General features: G+C 42.2%; 1 protein-coding gene across 17 annotated transcripts in view; it reads left to right on the top strand.

The window, feature by feature from the left end:
- ptprfa (protein tyrosine phosphatase receptor type Fa) overlaps positions 1 to 18286 on the top strand; it is a 370993-nt gene that overhangs the window by 236061 nt on the left and 116646 nt on the right. For 7 of the 17 annotated variants that reach the window (XM_045687724.1, XM_045687725.1, XM_045687723.1 and 4 more), the window contains 3 exons: positions 2162 to 2179; positions 4892 to 5002; positions 11708 to 11719. In XM_045687724.1, coding sequence (XP_045543680.1) covers positions 2162 to 2179; positions 4892 to 5002; positions 11708 to 11719 — 141 coding nt within the window. The remainder of the gene's footprint in view (positions 1 to 2161; positions 2180 to 4891; positions 5003 to 11707; positions 11720 to 18286) is intronic. The other 10 variants (XM_045687730.1, XM_045687732.1, XM_045687733.1 and 7 more) reach the window with 3 other exon arrangements.

The following is an 18286-nucleotide window of genomic DNA, read 5'->3' on the forward strand; positions in this document are numbered from 1 at the left end:
GCCTTATTACAACAGGAAGCTGAACACCCCAGATCAGTTAGATTGTCTAGACGTAGCCTCTAGAGATGATCAGAATGCTTAAGGTACCAGTCAGAAACAGATCCATTTTGGTTGAACGGAGGGTCAGACCATTCAAGACTGATGGTGATGACCAGGTGTTAACACAAACAAGCAGGTGGAGAGAATAAGTAGCTTTGTGATCATAGCAGACTGACAGCTCAGTAGCACAAATAGCCAGGTGTATAGCACAAACAACCATGGGAAGGAAACAAATAGCCAGACAAACACAACATTAAGAGTCAGGATTATAGCACACCTACATCTAAAACACATAGCCTCCAGGTGTGTTGTATAAACAGGCAAGTTCAGAGCAAAAGTAGTCACATGTATTAATATAATAGGCATTCGGAACAATAGCTATATATGAAATAGGTGTTGGTTACAGAAAACCTACTTAGTCAGTTGCCACTCTGGTACGCTCACACCACATAACAGAACACATAACAGAACACATAACATAATATATAACAGAACACATAACAGAACACATAACATAATACAGAACAGAACACATAACATAATACATAACATAATACAGAACAGAACACATAACAGAACACATAACATAATACGGAACAGAACACATAACAGAACACATAACATAATACAGAACAGAACACATAACATAATACATAACATAATACATAACATAATACAGAACAGAACACATAACAGAACACATAACATAATACAGAACAGAACACATAACATAATACATAACATAATACAGAACAGAACACATAACATAATACATAACATAATACATAACATAATACAGAACAGAACACATAACATAATACATAACATAATACATAACATAATACAGAACAGAACACATAACAGAACACATAACATAATACAGAACAGAACACATAACAGAACACATAACATAATACAGAACAGAACACATAACAGAACACATAACATAATACGTAACAGAACACATAACAGAACACATAACATAATACAGAACAGAACACATAACAGAACACATAACATAATACAGAACAGAACACATAACAGAACACATAACATAATACAGAACAGAACACATAACAGAACACATAACACAATACAGAACAGAACACATAACAGAACACATAACATAATACATAACAGAACACATAACAGAACACATAACATAATACAGAACAGAACACATAACAGAACACATAACATAATACAGAACAGAACACATAACAGAACACATAACATAACACATAACAGAACACATAACAGAACACATAACATAATACATAACAGAATACATAACATAACACATAACAGAACACATCACAGAACACATAACATAACACATAACATAATACATAACATAATACATAACATAATACATAACATAATACATAACAGAACACATAACAGAACACATAACATAATACATAACAGAACACATAACATAATACATAACAGAATACATAACATAACACATAACAGAACACATCACAGAACACATAACATAATACATAACAGAACACATAACATAATACATAACAGAACACATAACATAATACATAACAGAATACAGAACAGAACACATAACATAATACATAACAGAACACATAACAGAACACATAACAGAACACATAACAGAATACATAACAGAACACATAACAGAACACATAACAGAACACATAACATAATACATAACATAATACATAAGATAATACATAACATAATACATAACAGAACACATAACAGAACACATAACAGAACACATAACATAATACATAACAGAATACATCACAGAAACATAACATAACACATAACAGAACACATAACAGAACACATAACATAATACATAACAGAACACATAACAGTGTGTTATATCCAGAAATTAAAAAGGTGATTTTATTTAAAAAAAATCTAACATATTGAGGGAGAAATAGCTACTGGAACGCAATAATCAGGCTCTTCTTCACTCTGCTGTTTCTTCTCTTCTTTCTCTCTTTCTCTCTTTCTCTTTCTTTTTCTCTCTCTCTGCTCTCTCTCTCTCTCTCTCTCTCTCTCTCTCTCTCTCTGTCTCTCATCTTTGTACTAATGCTTCTCTCTAATCTTATTTGCATTCAAATGACCTCACCAGGTGGTACACCAATCAGAGGTAAGAATGCTGGGTACAGAAAAAATGTCCACTCATGTCATCCTTCCTGTCCTCCTCCTCGTTCTCCTCCTCCTTTTCCTCCTCCATTCACCTCACAATGTCCCCATCTCCAGTTTTCTATCCTACTCGCTCTCTCGGGCTGGACTCCTTCTCTGATTCAGCGCATGACCTTTTCTAAGTCTGTCTGGTCTATAGCACCTCTAAAAAACACAAACATCAAAGAAAGAATATTCAAAATCCTTACTAGACATCCCATTCAAATTAAGCCTGTTTTATTGTTCACCTAAGAAAACTGTAACGTTGTAGAAAGAAAATAAGGGACCTGCTTAAACTGTAGATTTCCAAAACATATGATTCATATTTTGAATGACAGCTCTATCCCATGTTTAGGTGGTGATCTCTTGGCCACTCTTTCAGGTTTTATATTCCTAGATTCCCCGCGATGAGGCTGAAATGACTGTATTTGCATACCCAGCGTATGGTGGGATTGACACCTAATGTGATTAGTAGTCAGTGAAGTGTTGTAGAGGTGATCAACGCTGACCCCTGTCTGAGCACTGTCCTGAGAGGCTGTAGTCAGAGGCAGAGTGAACGAATAGGTAGTAGACTGCATCATTAAAGGTTCAACTTCCCTGTAAGCCCTCCAAGGGTCAGAGTGAGAGTGGAGTTCAAACCTCTTTGTTATGGGGCTCCTAGAATCTTCATGGCTGCATCTCCAATGGCACCATATTCCTACATAGTGCCCTATTCAAAAGTCACAAGTAGTGCACTATATAAGGAATAGGGTTCCATTTGGGACAGAGCCCATCTCTTTGACTGAGAAGTCATCATATACCTCTCGCAGCTTGATTAGCTTCTTTTATACAAGGTAGAATAAAATAAGCTGCTTGATTAGCTTTTTAATGGCAACAGGTAGCCTAGCGGTTAAGAGCATTGGCTACCTGCCAGAGCCCTATGGGCCCTTGTCAAAAGTAGTGCACTACATGTATATAGGGAATAGGGTGTTAGAAGTGTCTCGAAGTTAAGGGAGAATGCTAAGACCTTGGAAAGAGAACTGTACATGGAAGGAAATATCTTGGAGGGAAGAAAGGCTTACCTGTGTTGGGCTCAGTGTGTGTGTGTGTGTGTGTGTGTGTGTGTGTGTGTGTGTGTGTGTGTGTGTGTGTGTGTGTGTGTGTGTGTGTGAGTGTGCCTGCGTGTGTACAAGTGGGAGTGTAGATGAGTTTGTCTACGTGACATGTGTAGCATCAGTATACACATCTCAGCCAGAATCCCCTTGATGACTGACATAAAAGATGGAGGCTGCTGGATGAAGATATGTCTCTGCGCCCCTCCATCTCACCTAACTCCAGATCCACATGGATGTCACCACACCACTCTTTTTATTTCTATTTCTCAACTTGTCTGACGAAACTCATCCCATATGATGCATTTCAGGATTAACTTCTGAAATATATTCTCACATTTCTTTTCTATCAATGTTCTGTCAGCCAATCACTGATGGCAAACTGCATGATGTGTGTTACATCATGGTCAACAGCATCACTCTACCTAACCGCCAGACACACAGTCATATTGTCTGTCTAAACCAATCAACAATCTACTGTATATGAAGAACTGTTTGTTGTGTACATAAAAATACACTGGGATGTATGCTTTGGTAAATGGTAAGAGGAAGTGATCAACCATTGTGATCACTCTGAGTGAGCAGGAATCAGGTAAGTTGTGTTCCTGATCAAGGCTTCATTTGTCTTCCGTTCAGGACAGGGGCCAAAGAGGACTATAGTAGAAATAAAGGAGTCTTCACCTTCTAGTCTGTTTTGAATCATTTGTTTCCTCACCGTTTGAGAAATGGTTGCCGTCCTCACTGTTACCAACAGTAGAGCAGGTGATAACACCTAATCAGTGGTGAACAAAGCAGAATTGATTAGTGATTTGTAACTAGTTTATCTGCGAGGCTGAAGCTTTGGTAGAGTGATGAGGAGAGAGTTAAAGAACAGCAGAACTCTTAGTGATTCCCATCTCTCTGTACTGACATTGTCATTACTCACAGGATGGCTTAGGCCTGTATTTGACTTTAGTGTTGGAAAGTGAGAAGATAATTTTTTTTGTTTATGAGACACCAGGTGTACAATTCCTCACCTTTAAACTACTGTACACCTTTGAATTCTTTGCTTTGCTTTTATCCTCTGTCCAGACTTACTGTAACTCCAGGATGGCCTGCAGTTCCTGTTAATAACCACATATGGGTATTTCATGGAAAATACTACTGCATCATTCCTGCAGAATATAGGTCCCTTATAGGAAGCCTCATGTCCTCTGTGCTTTGGTCTTTCTCAATGTTGCCAAAATATCTGTCTGCTGGATGGGCTTGTTGTCAAAACGTTGGGTGTTTTGATATACAGAACACTGTACATGAATGACAAGTCGGCTTGGTTATTTCTGTTTTTGTTTAGGCAAAACAGGTGTGTGTGCGGATGGGTGAGTTTGAATTCATGTATATGTCTGAACACACATATCAGTATGTGTATGTGTCCCAAATGGCACCCTAATCCCTACATAGAGCACAACTTTTGACCAAGGCCCATAAGATTCTGGTCAAAAGTAGTGCACTATGTAGGGAGTAGGGTGCCATTTGAGACGCAGGCGTTGTATCCCATTCTATCCGTCTGAGTGGACTCTGAGCCTTGACAGTCTGTCCTCTCTCTTCAGGAGCTCTCCAGATAGAGAACAGTGAAGAGTCCGACCAGGGCAAGTACGAGTGTGTGGCGGTCAACAGCGCCGGGACCCGCTACTCGGCTCCGGCTAATCTCTACGTGAGAGGTAAGTACCCTGCCTGGGTGAGCAGGTCTCTGCTAACAGTGGGCATCATCCACCCATCCACCCACCCATATCTGTTCTATTCTATCACTTCCCACAGTGCTCGCTGGTCAAGTGGTAAAGGATAGTGTAAGCTAACCCACTCCACAGCTACACAACAGTTGAGTGGGGTTAGTTTACACTCAGGGCCGGATTACCAAACGGGCATGCAGGGCTAGGGTCGGGGCCCCCCCAGATAGCATATGATAGCACAATGTGAAGAATTGCAGTATAAAACGGCCCGGGGGGGGCGAAGCAAGTCCGGTCCTGCTTACACTAACTGGTCAACTTACCCATTCTTCTCCACAGCGAGTCCGTTTAGCTATACAAATTCTCCACAAGGATCTATTCAAATCACTACCTGACTGGCTGGAAACTGACAAGTCAACCAACTACTTCTTCACTGGAATAATAGAGCATCTAACCAGTCAACTGGTCTGTTAACCAGTCAACTAGTCACTAAACCAGTCAAACAACCAGTGAACCAGCCAACCATTCAGTGAAGGTCTCAGCCTAACCTGTTGATGCCTGTTGTGTCTGTTCTTGTTCTGTAACTGTTGTGTCTGTTCTTGTTCTGTAACTGTTGTGTCTGTTCTTGTTCTGTAACTGTTGTGTCTGTTCTTGTTCTGTAACTGTTGTGTCTGTTCTTGTTCTGTAACTGTTGTGTCTGTTCTTGTTCTGTAACTGTTGTGTCTGTTCTTGTTCTGTAACTGTTGTGTCTGTTCTTGTTCTGTAACTGTTGTGTCTGTTCTTGTTCTGTAACTGTTGTGTCTGTTCTTGTTCTGTAACTGTTGTGTCTGTTCTTGTTCTGTAACTGTTGTGTCTGTTCTTGTTCTGTAACTGTTGTGTCTGTTCTTGTTCTGTAACTGTTGTGTCTGTTCTTGTTCTGTAACTGTTGTGTCTGTTCTTGTTCTGTAACTGTTGTGTCTGTTCTTGTTCTGTAACTGTTGTGTCTGTTCTTGTTCTGTAACTGTTGTGTCTGTTCTTGTTCTGTAACTGTTGTGTCTGTTCTTGTTCTGTAACTGTTGTGTCTGTTCTCTGTGTGGGGGTGTATTTTTTATTGGTTTTTCTTTCTCTTTTCTCCTGGGAGATTGCATACTTTTAATAACTGTCTCCTGTTATTAGGGGATTTGACCCCATTCACCTCACAGGAGTTGAAGCAGGATGTTTTGACTCTTAAGAGGTGAATGGGAGGTCAGGTGTGGTTTCACCACATTGTCTTGGGATGCATCCCAAATGCCACCATATTCCCTATAAAGTGGACTACTTTTGACTAGTGCTCATAGGCCTCTGGTCAAAAGCAGTGCTCTATATAGGTAATAGGGTGGTATTTGGGACGCAAGCTTGGTAAAGTGGAGGGAGTTATTATAGGCTGGTGGTACATGTGCAGTCTTGAAGGAATACAAAACAAGGCCAATAGACACCTGGATGGTTACTGTTATCCTGAGAGGAGGAAATTCCCACATCAAAAGATATTCATTCTATGGCTGTGTCTCAAATGGCACCCTATTCCCTAAATTGTGCACTGCCAGTCTGTGTTCTTCTAGTACAAAGTGAACAGGGCTGATCAAATCAAACTGAACCTCCATGGTATTTTAGAGAGGAATTTTTGGCAGAAAATAATTCAATTAGCCACTATTCCACCATCCAATACCAGCTTCTCAAAGGCAACTTCCATGCCTCAACTCCAGTTGATTCCGTATGACCTCGCTTTTACATGTTTCTGACACTCCTATAGGTTTTCAACAGTGCTCATTGCAAACACATTGAAAAAGTTCCTTATTAAGGACAAATAATGAAGTTATTCCCACCTTATGTTACTGAGACCATTCTGATACATCAATATTGTAGATGACCATTTATCCATTTCCATCCAATAAATATTTCTTCATATGTCTTAATTAGTGTCTTAATCAAGTCTTAATTCATGGCATCACATAAATTATTTTGTTCTTCAAATTAAATGTTAACTAGCTTCCAGTAGGTTAATATGTTTTCCTTGCAGAGTTATAATTCTTAAGTCAATGTTATAATGTTCCCTCCATCTAACTTCTTCAGATAACTTCAGATAACTTCACTACCAAAAACCTGTAATTATTCAGGTTCTGCCACATCTATACCACAGCATAAAAGCAGCAGTCCTACCCTGCATTGCAGCAGATGCCTTCTGGGTAAATTGTCCCCTGATTGACCTCCGACATACAGACAGGAAACATCCTATGGATGTGGAAACCTGACATGCGTGCCATTTGCTTGAATGTTTGCTGCACTGTGGAACAGTTTGTAATGAACGACACATTTCTCCAAAAACGTCCTTGTAAGTTGAACAGACTTTGAGGTACGTTTTCTCCCGTTTGGTAGGTGTGGTGATGTGTGGCTTGAAGCAATGAGTTACGTGTTTAAAGGGCAGTGGCCATGCTGACAGCATTCCCCAACCCACAACCCAATCACTCCCTGTTTTTCAACTGGTCGTTCAGTACCGTTTCCGTACAGTTGAGTGTTCCAGAACGTGAAATCGTACTGTACACAGCCCTGGAAACCTCCCCATTCACCCGGCTCGTGAATTCCCCCAGATTATGCAGGTTGATGTTTATTTTCATGAGTCTTGTCCTGGAGGCAGAACTGATCGATTTCCCCTTAAATAGGCCAGCTGCAAAGTCAGAATTGTATTTATTGTAAAAATTCATGAAAAATTAGCTTTTTGGTCTTAATTTAAGGTTACGGTTAAACATTAGGGTTCATTAGGGTTAGCAATGTGGTTAAGGTTAGGGTTAGGTTTAAAATTGTTTGAATTTGTGGCTGTGCTAGCTAGTGACCACTCTGCAGAGCTGCCTCCAGAACAAGATTCATGACGGTAAACGCTAACCTGCCCAGATTACATACATGACCCATTCAGTGATAAGGAAGAAAACTCATATAAAAGACATGTAGAGGAGATTATATCCTGCTGCGCTCCCCTTTTGATCTGGGTTATGTCCCAAATGCCACCATATCCCCTACACTCTATTCCCTCTATAGTGCACTACTTTTGACCAGAGGGTTTCATTTGGGACGCATACCTTAACTCGGACCACATGGCAGAGGGTGTGCAGTCGCAGGGAATATACAGATTTAGCATTGGTCCGATTGCTGAATGGCATTTAATATATGTATGAGTGTTCTGTAATCAGCCTGCACATGCCCTGTGACTGAGTAAGAGGTTGTGTAGTTGGTTGCTTCTGTGTGTGCGTGTGCTTGTGCACATGTTACAATCCTGCAATATGTGCATGTGTATGTGTGCGTGCAATGTGTGTGTGAGAGCAGATTACATCTCACCCTGGAGAGAGAAATTACCTTTGAGAACGCAAATAGTATTTTTAAGTGTTCCTTACACTGAAAAAATGATGCATATTCTATAGGAGGATTTTTCACTGAAATCCCTCAGTCCATTATGCGTTGCCATGGAGTTTTACTTTATTGTTGAATAATTTGAGAGAAAAAAAACTTTATACGCTGTGCTGAAATATCACTCTACTAAACCTACAACTGAAGTCATTAAGGTCGCGACTACCAGGCTTTTTCCTGTGTGTTGTTTTCTTACTGGTTTCTGTATCTGTACAATGTGTTCTTGTCTGAACGGGTCTAACTCCTGTCTCTCCAGGTGTGTGCTCTACTTTACCAGGGTTGTCATTTCCTTTGCACATTCTGATGCCTGAAATAGAGTGTGTGTGTGTGTGTGTGTGTGTGTGTGTGTGTGTGTGTGTGTGTGTGTGTGTGTGTGTGTGTGTGTGTGTGTGTGTGTGTGTGTGTGTGTGTGTGTGTGTGTGTGTGTGTGTGTGTGTGTGTGTGTGTGTGTGTGTGTGTGTGTGTGAAGAGGGATGGTTTTCTTCTCTCTCTTCTAAATCTGTACTTCTTCCTTTTATACTGTCTGTCTCTCTCAACTTTTTCTTTCTGATCACCGGTGTTCTTGTATCATATACACAGACTGTATATGGGAGCGTTCATTTCACAAATGCTTATCCTGCTATGAAAAAGAAGTCTACCATTGTCTGTGTGCTTTCTCATGTCTGTATGTGGTTTGCCTTAGTTTCACTCAAGGTTTCATGTGCCTTGGGGTTTTCTGAGTTTCTCTGAAACGTGTTTGTGTGTGATTTGTGTTCTTTTTTTCCTGTGTGTGTGTGTGTGTGTGTGTGTGTGTGTGTGTGTGTGTGTGTGTGTGTGTGTGTGTGTGTGTGTGTGTGTGTGTGTGTGTGTGTGTGTGTGTGTGTGTGTGTGTGTGTGTGTGTGTGTGTGTGTGTGTGTGTGTGTGTGTGTGTGTGTGTGTGTGTGTGTGTGTGCGCGCGTTGTGTACGTGTGTGCGTGCGTGAATAGATCTAGGTTAGAAACAGTCTTTAATACAAAGGAACTACATCTATAAAGCATATCATCTTTAGATACACTATACAGTACTCTGTGGTCAGTGTATAGCTCTGTGGTCAGTGTATAGCTCTGTGGTCAGTGTATAGCTCTGTGGTCAGTGTATAGCACTCTGGTCAGTGTATAGCTCTCTGGTCAGTGTATAGCTCTGTGGTCAGTGTATAGCTCTGTGGTCAGTGTATAGCTCTGTGGTCAGTGTATAGCTCTCTGGTCAGTGTATAGCTCTCTGGTCAGTGTATAGCACTCTGGTCAGTGTATAGCTCTCTGGTCAGTGTATAGCTCTGTGGTCAGTGTATAGCTCTGTGGTCAGTGTATAGCTCTCTGGTCAGTGTATAGCTCTCTGGTCAGTGTATAGCTCTGTGGTCAGTGTATAGCTCTCTGGTCAGTGTATAGCTCTGTGGTCAGTGTATAGCTCTGTGGTCAGTGTATAGCACTCTGGTCAGTGTATAGCTCTGTGGTCAGTGTATAGCTCTCTGGTCAGTGTATAGCTCTCTGGTCAGTGTATAGCTCTCTGGTCAGTGTATAGCACTCTGGTCAGTGTATAGCTCTCTGGTCAGTGTATAGCACTCTGGTCAGTGTATAGCTCTGTGGTCAGTGTATAGCTCTCTGGTCAGTGTATAGCTCTCTGGTCAGTGTATAGCACTCTGGTCAGTGTATAGCTCTGTGGTCAGTGTATAGCTCTCTGGTCAGTGTATAGCACTCTGGTCAGTGTATAGCTCTGTGGTCAGTGTATAGCTCTGTGGTCAGTGTATAGCTCTGTGGTCAGTGTATAGCTCTGTGGTCAGTGTATAGCTCTGTGGTCAGTGTATAGCACTCTGGTCAGTGTATAGCTCTGTGGTCAGTGTATAGCTCTGTGGTCAGTGTATAGCACTCTGGTCAGTGTATAGCTCTCTGGTCAGTGTATAGCTCTGTGGTCAGTGTATAGCTCTGTGGTCAGTGTATAGCTCTGTGGTCAGTGTATAGCTCTCTGGTCAGTGTATAGCTCTCTGGTCAGTGTATAGCTCTGTGGTCAGTGTATAGCTCTGTGGTCAGTGTATAGCTCTCTGGTCAGTGTATAGCTCTGTGGTCAGTGTATAGCTCTCTGGTCAGTGTATAGCTCTGTGGTCAGTGTATAGCTCTGTGGTCAATGTATAGCTCTCTGGTCAGTGTATAGCTCTCTGGTCAGTGTATAGCACTCTGGTTCAGTGTATAGCTCTCTGGTCAGTGTATAGCTCTCTGGTCAGTGTATAGCTCTCTGGTCAGTGTATAGCTCTGTGGTCAGTGTATAGCTCTGTGGTCAGTGTATAGCTCTCTGGTCAGTGTATAGCTCTCTGGTCAGTGTATAGCACTCTGGTTCAGTGTATAGCTCTGTGGTCAGTGTATAGCTCTGTGGTCAGGCCATTTTGCGTGTGAGTCTCTGACTCTCAGTGTATGACTAGTTCAGAGTCAGTGACGTCAGTGATGTTTGTATTCACACCCAGCCTCTCTCTGCTCTCCTCAGTGGCTCTGCAAAGAGGGAGTCAATGGGCAGAGTAAATGTGGCCTGACTTAGCTACCGGCAGGACACTGTCAGTTTTGTGTGCATAATGAAGTCCGCTTGTCAGCCAGGAAGACTCTGCCTGTGTCCCAAATGACACCCTTATTCCCTTTATAGTGCACTACTTTTGACTGGTCAAAACTAGTGTGATTTCTAGGAACTAGTGTTCCATTTGGGATGTAGCCCCTGACTCTGTAATTCCATCTTAGTACATGATGGGAAGGGAGGGGCTTAGGGCATGAGAGTAGTCAGGAAAAGGGAGGAGTTGGTGTGATTGTGTGTGTGTGTGTGTGTGTGTGTTTTGTTGTGTTGTGTTGGGTTTATATTCATGTATGCACTGTATGAGAGATGTTGCTATGTGTATTCTTTGTGTGTGTGTGTGTGTGTGTGTGTGTGTGTGTGTGTGTGTGTGTGTGTGTGTGTGTGTGTGTGTGTGTGTGTGTTGTGTTGTGTTTATATTCATGTATGTACTGTATGAGAGATGTTGCTATGTGTATTCTTTGGGTGTGTGTATCAATGCACTGGCTTTTGTCTCCATGGTGTTCTCTTCACTTTCTCTTTTATGGATAAGCGGAACTATTTGCCTGTTTTACTCTCTTTGTTTCTCCTTGTCTTCCTCCTCTTCTTCCTCTTCTTCTTCCTCTTCCTCCTCTTTTTTATCTTCTTGTTTTTTCTTTTTCTCTTTTATGTTTATTCCCTCCATCATCATCGCACCCCGCCATCCAAAAAACAATCCGAACCTGACCAAATCCTCTCAGATCAACGAGAAGGTTGGTTTCTTTCACTCTTCACCTTCCTGCTTCTCCTCCGGTACCCCACAGTGCACCCAGGGTCAGCGGACTGGAGCCTGGCAGCATCCACGGCATCAGGCTGGGTGCCAAGGCCCGTCCCGGCCTGATGGGCCTCTCAGGAACCTACCTGCCTTTACCAACCTGAACCTCCTATGTGCATCTCCTACCTTGTCCCTACCCCTCAACCATACCGCTGCTATGCTGCTTGCCTCCACCCTCAACCATCTACACTGTTATATGTCTTTGAATATGCCTGGCATGGATGTGTCTTCTCTGTTAGCTTCAGTCTGTCAAGTCTGGACCTTGTTTTCTCAGGTGTTCCTCACCTCACCTGGGGTGTGTCTATTCCATCCCACCGTCCGTCCAACCATGGTTGTGTGCAAATTGGCACCCTAGTCCCTATATAGTGCACTACTTTTGGCCAGAGCCTCATGGGGCCTGAGCCCTCACATCTCTGCTGCCCACAGGCTCTCACTAATCTAACTGAATGCACCACTCACCTTCTGTTACCTCTCATCCACCTACATCAGCTGGTAGCATAGCTCTCCACCATACAATCTTAGAGAATACAGAGACATAAGGATCATACCTTCACTTTGCCCTATCTAAGATACTCACTCAATGCTGAATCATGAATAGGGGTTGGATGTGGATTTCTTTCTCATCTAGGGAGTAACAATAGGCTATCAGTAGAAAGCATTGCAGCCTTGGCTATATCCATTGTTTATGATATCTTGAAAATGAGGAGCGTGTGGGCTCTGAGTGACGCAACGGTCAGGTCTTGTATTATTTCGACACCAGCCGTGTGGTTTCTCATGGTCTAATATTAATCCTGGGGTCAGGGAACACATATAGGGATGTTACCTGAAGCTTAAGAGATCAGAACTATTTACATAAAATATCACATTTCAATATTTGCCTTTTTTCCAACCACCCTGGAACGCTTAACCTATTTAGGAGAGAGTCTTGTGTTATTCTGGTTAACTGGGAAAAGCCTTCAGAGTTTTCGAATGTTTAAACGGGCTAAATCAGCTTTGATTGTTTATTTTGGAATCAGTATTCAATTTGGGCTTCCAGATTTAGTTCACAGAACAGTGAGAGCAGAGAAAAACAGGGTGACGGAGAGACTACGGAGGAGAGGAGGATCATTATTCTTTAACTATGTTTTTGTCTTTATTTGAAGGATCCAGTGTGTTTTCCCATTTTTTTTTCTAGTCTGTCTTTTCAAACTTAAAGCTGAGCTGAGGAGCTGTCTCTCTGTAGGGGAGATAGATACAAACCGTCTCAGCCACCTGACCCTCCTGCCAACTCACACATCAGCTAGGGCACTTCCCAAAATGGAGGTCCATGCTAACAATTTACCTCCCAATAATCCCAGACAGTCTCATGCCTTTTCTCTAATAAAGGACTATATTTTGGCTAGATAACCAACTCCTTCCTCTCCTTTGTATTATTCAGAAATACTTACTTAGTTACTTTCATTGATAAAGAAGGAGCCGCAGGAGATGCTGTTATCTGTTTCTCTGCCTCCTCTCATTGCCAATATATTCTTTTCCCAGTTCAGTTGGCTAGGAATCTCAACTCTCCATTCTATCTGCTCCAAACAGATGACAGAAGTAGCTTTCTGGATGTTTGTAGCTTTGTCAGAAGACAATTAGTCAGAATAGAGAAATGTTCAAAGTCCATGTAATGTATGATATACAATATGTTGTACTGTATATCAGTACACATTAATGCTTGCATTGTGTGTTACACATCTAATTGAGCATTATGCTTACATAATGCATTCCCATGTCAAAGTGCATTCCCATGTCAAAGTTTCTGTCACAGAGTTTCCAAAGCCATAACCCATAGTATTGAAGAGACTGTTTGGTGAGAAATGTTGGTTCTCTCTTCTATGTGATGTTGGTAGACCATTGTTCCTAGATCCCAGCACAGAGTATAAAGAATGGATGAGAACCTCTTGTTGGACCTGGAGCTCATCTTGTAACCAGATGACATCTTAATGTTGTTGTTTGTTTTGTTTACTGGTTGTACAGCGGTCAGTAGAATCCCTTTTTAGTCAATACAGTGTGGTCTTGCAGTACCTCCGCAGGCAGGCAAACTGAAGTCCAATAGTTTTACTGGCATCGATAAGACAAGGAATTTGAGTTGGTCTGTAAATTACTTCAGGGATAGTTGTGTTATTGTTTATTATAGAACCATTTTGTGTGATCACTCAAGCATGGCATCATGATCGTAGCTGCTATGTAGCTAGCTAGTAATGTGCTTGATGCTTTGTTTGCCTTGTGCCTGGGCTGCTGCATGCCTTGCTTGACAATATCTGTGTGCCAAAAATGTGTGTGCAACAACGATTGTGCTTCCACCCCCCCCCCCCACACCCTCCACCCCCTACCGCCCTCAGCTCCAAATCCTTACCTTTTCTTTATCAGGACTCTGCTTCCAATCCCAAATCCTTCCTTCCCTCCCTCCTTCTCTCCCCCCTCTCTCTCTGTGGCATGCCAATGAAGATAAGAGTGTGTCTGCATTATAACTGACAGCTTCTCATGTTGCTACTGCTGATACTACTTCCTCTGATACTAAAACTGCTTCCTGTGAAACCAGTGACTAAACCCCACGGCGTTCTCCTGCTCCCTTCTACTGCGTGGAGGATGACATTAGTTCTCTTCCTCCACCACTTTCTGGTGACCTTTATCCTTTGACCTGTACCACCGCCTCCATAGCCAATAATAATCAAGATAACCCCTTGTTATAACCTTTCTGAGTCACTCACTCAGTCAGCAAATCAACACTAACCATTTTGTGACCATTTTCCATGTCCATGGGTAACCTCCAACCTCCTCATCCTTCTAATAATGTACACAGTGACTAATGTTGGCTTGCTCTAATTCCTCCTTCTATGCCCTGCGCTGCCCAGCATGTCACTTTGACAACTTGCAGACTCCAATCTAACACATTGGTGCATTTCCTCTGAAAAGCTCTGAGTCACTCGACCATTGGCCTCAAATTGATTACAGAGGAATAGATGTATACATCTCAAAATCTCAGTGTTTTCGTGACTTGAATAAATCACACTCAGACTTTATTTAAGGTTTGGTGCATACATAGATTGTGCACATGGCACACATCCATGCATGCACACACACATACAGTGCATTCGGAAAGTATTCAGACCCCTTGACTCTTTCCACATTTTGATACGTTACAGCCTTATTCTAAAATTGATTAAACAGTTTTTTCCCCTCATCAATCTATTCACAACACCCCATAATGACAAAGCAAAAACAGGTTATTTGAAATTCTTGCTAACGTATATAAAAAAATGTAACTGAAATAACACATTTACATAAATATTCAGACCCTTTGCTCAGTACTTTGTTGACGCACCTTTGGCAGCGATTACAGCCTCGAGTCTTCTTGGTTATGACACTACAAGCTTGGCACACCTGTATTTGGGGAGTTTCTCCCATTCTTCTCTGCAGATCCTCTCAAGCTCTGTCAGGTTGGATGGGGAGCGTTGCTGCACAGCTATTTTCAGGTCTCTCTAAAGATGTTAAATCGGGTTCAAGTCCGGGCTCTGGCTGGGCCACTCAAAGACATTCAGAGACTTGTCTCGAAGTCACTCCTGCTTTGTCTTGGCTGTGTGCTTAGGGTCATTGTCCTGTTGGAAGGTGAACCTTTGTCCCAGTCTGAGGTCCTGAGCGCTCTGGAGTAGGTTTTCATCAAGGATTTCTCTTTACTTTGCTCCATTCATCTTTCCCTCGATCCTGACTAGTCTCCCCGTCCCTGCCATTGAAAAACATCCCCACAGCATGAAGCTGCCACCACCATGCTTCACCGTAGGTATGGTCCCAGGTTTCCTCCAGATGTGATGCTTGGCATTCAGGCCAAAGAGTTCAATCTTGGTTTCATCAGACCAGAGAATCTTGTTTCTCATGGTCTAAGAGTCCTTTAGGTGCCTTTTGGCAAACTCCAAGCAGACTGTCATGTGCCTTTTACTGAGGAGTGGCTTCTGTCTGGCCACTCTACCATAAAGACCTGATTGGTGGAGTGCTGCAGAGAAGGTTGCCTTTCTGGGAGGTTATCCCATCTCCAGAGAGGAACTCTGGAGCTCTGTCAGAGTGACGATTGGGTTCTTGGTCACCTCCCTGACCAAGGCCCTTCTCCCCCGATTGCTCAGTTTGGCCGGGCGGCCAGCTCTAGGGTCTTGGTGGTTCCAAACTTCTTTAATTTAAGAATGATGGAGGTCACTGTGTTCTTGGGGACCTTCAATGCTGCTGAAATATTTTGGTACCCTTTCCCCAGATCTGTTCCTCAACACAATCCTGTCTCGGAGCGCAACGGACAATTCCTTCGACCTCATGGCTTGATTTTTGCTCTGACATGCATTGTCAACTGTGGGACCTTATATAGACAGATGTGTGCCTTTCCAAATCATGCCCAATCAATTGAATTTACCACAGGTGGACTCCAATCAAGTTGTAGTAACATCTCAAGGATGATCAATGGAAACAGGATGCACCTGAGCTCAATTTCGAGTCTCATAGCAGTGTCTGAATACTTATGTAAATTAGGGAATTTTTTAGACATTTGAAAAATTTCAAATAACCAGTTTTTGCTTTGTCGTTATGGGGTATTGTGTGTAGATTGATGAGGAAAAAAATGGATTTAATCAATTTTAGAATAAGGCTATAACATAACAAAATGTGGAAAAGGTGAAGGGGTCTAAATACTTTCTGAATGCACTGTATGCATACAAAATCTAAGTCTCGGCTTAGGTAAGGTAAGGTGAATACAGTAGAAGACATAGGCTTAATGAAAAAGGGATTTTGTTATGTTGTGTTAGTGTAGCACCAGGTGCTTTAGCTACCCATAATGCACCGCAGTTGGTAGTTATCTTCATGTTTCTCAGTTCTGGGGGGGGGGGGGTTAGAGATGGAGGGAGAGAGAGTGAAAGAGGAATAGCAACCTCACCTCACACCCCATGCAGCATTCAAGTCACATAAAACTGAGCTGTTTGTATTAGAGGGGAAAAAACGACCATTTTGGTCCCCTGCCTGTTTTTAAACCCAGTATGGAGAGATCTATCTGCTGACCAGCCAGGGCTGGTGGGCCCTAGAATAAGTACTATATTACTACTCTGCCTGCATCATTTTGCTGTGGTAAGGAAATAAGCAAGTCATTTCTTTGTCATGATGATAAACACCGTTTTTAAGAGAGTTGTGATGTGAATAATATTGCCTCTATTTTATCTTCAAACACAAAACAGAGGTCTGCTACAGAGTTCTCCTCCCGCTTCCCAAATTAAATTCTGGCTACATCGCAAAAGGCACCCTATTCCCTACATAGTGCACTACTTTTGAACAGAACCCATTGGGCTCTGGTTAAAAGTAGTATACTATATAAGGGATAGGGTGCCATTTGGTTCGGTGTTTTGCTGCAACCTTGGATCTTTCCTGTTCAAAGGGAGATGAAAATGGGAACGTTAGTTATTTATAGGTCTCATTCTCAGACAGTATCATACTGCTGCTTACTGATGATCAAGAGTCTCAGCGCTGTCTGAAAGGGGATAGTTTTGCGGGTGTCTTAATGCGAGTTCCTGCAGATCTGTGTGTGTTGGGAGATCAATTGAGAATTGAAACGTCAAGGCCTGGTTTTGGCTGCTTGCTGTGCTTCACCTGCAGGATGATTTACAACCGCTCTGTGAGGTTATAGCAACAGAAATACAGTCGTAAAATATGAGATTGGCAGTAGTGGCACCCTGATACATCTAAAAGTTTTGCAACTCGACTTTTAAAAAGTTTCCTCTTTCTGAGATTTTGACTTGAGATCACTCTAAAACGTTAAACGGAATGGCCCATAACTTTGGCCTAGAGCCAGCCCTCTCCCCTCGTCTCACTATCTCTCTATCTATTTTTTTTCTCTCTCTCTCTCCTCTCCTCCTTCCCTTCTTCCACCCTCTGTCGTTCCCTCTGTCCGCCACGTCACGTTCTCAGGCAAGGCCAGTCTCCGTGGGAATCCGTGTTAATGTCAACCATCTGTATCACAGACCCTTATGGTTCCCTCCCGTCCTTCTTTTCTACTCCCAGGCTTCCTCCCAGCCGGTCCCAGCAGATAGACAATGCAGGGCTTGTATTTAGAGAGAGGACGACCTCCAACACCACCACTATGTTCTCTCTCAAGATTACTATCTCCTCTCGTCTCACTTATTGAATGACTGACTGAGCCCATGCAAATACTGAACATTTATTTCTCTAAGTTATTATTCACTTGGTTGTAACCAATTAACTTAAATACTGTACGTGATTGAGCCAAAGGAAGACATTATGTGTGCATAGTACAGAATCCTCTTTCAGTTTCTTTGTTCAAAGAAGTACCGCTCCCAAATTATACAACACTAGCTATACCCTGCTGTGTTTCATTTAAGTTGTCAGGCAGTGCAAAGTGAAAACGTTATTCAGTGTGAAAGCCTAAGGATCTGTCCCAAATGGCACCCTATTCCTTATGTAGTGCACACATTTTGAACAGGGCCCATATGGCTCTGAT

This window comes from Salmo salar, chromosome ssa10 (assembly GCF_905237065.1).
Source record: "Salmo salar chromosome ssa10, Ssal_v3.1, whole genome shotgun sequence".
Classification (NCBI taxonomy): Eukaryota; Metazoa; Chordata; class Actinopteri; order Salmoniformes; family Salmonidae; genus Salmo; species Salmo salar.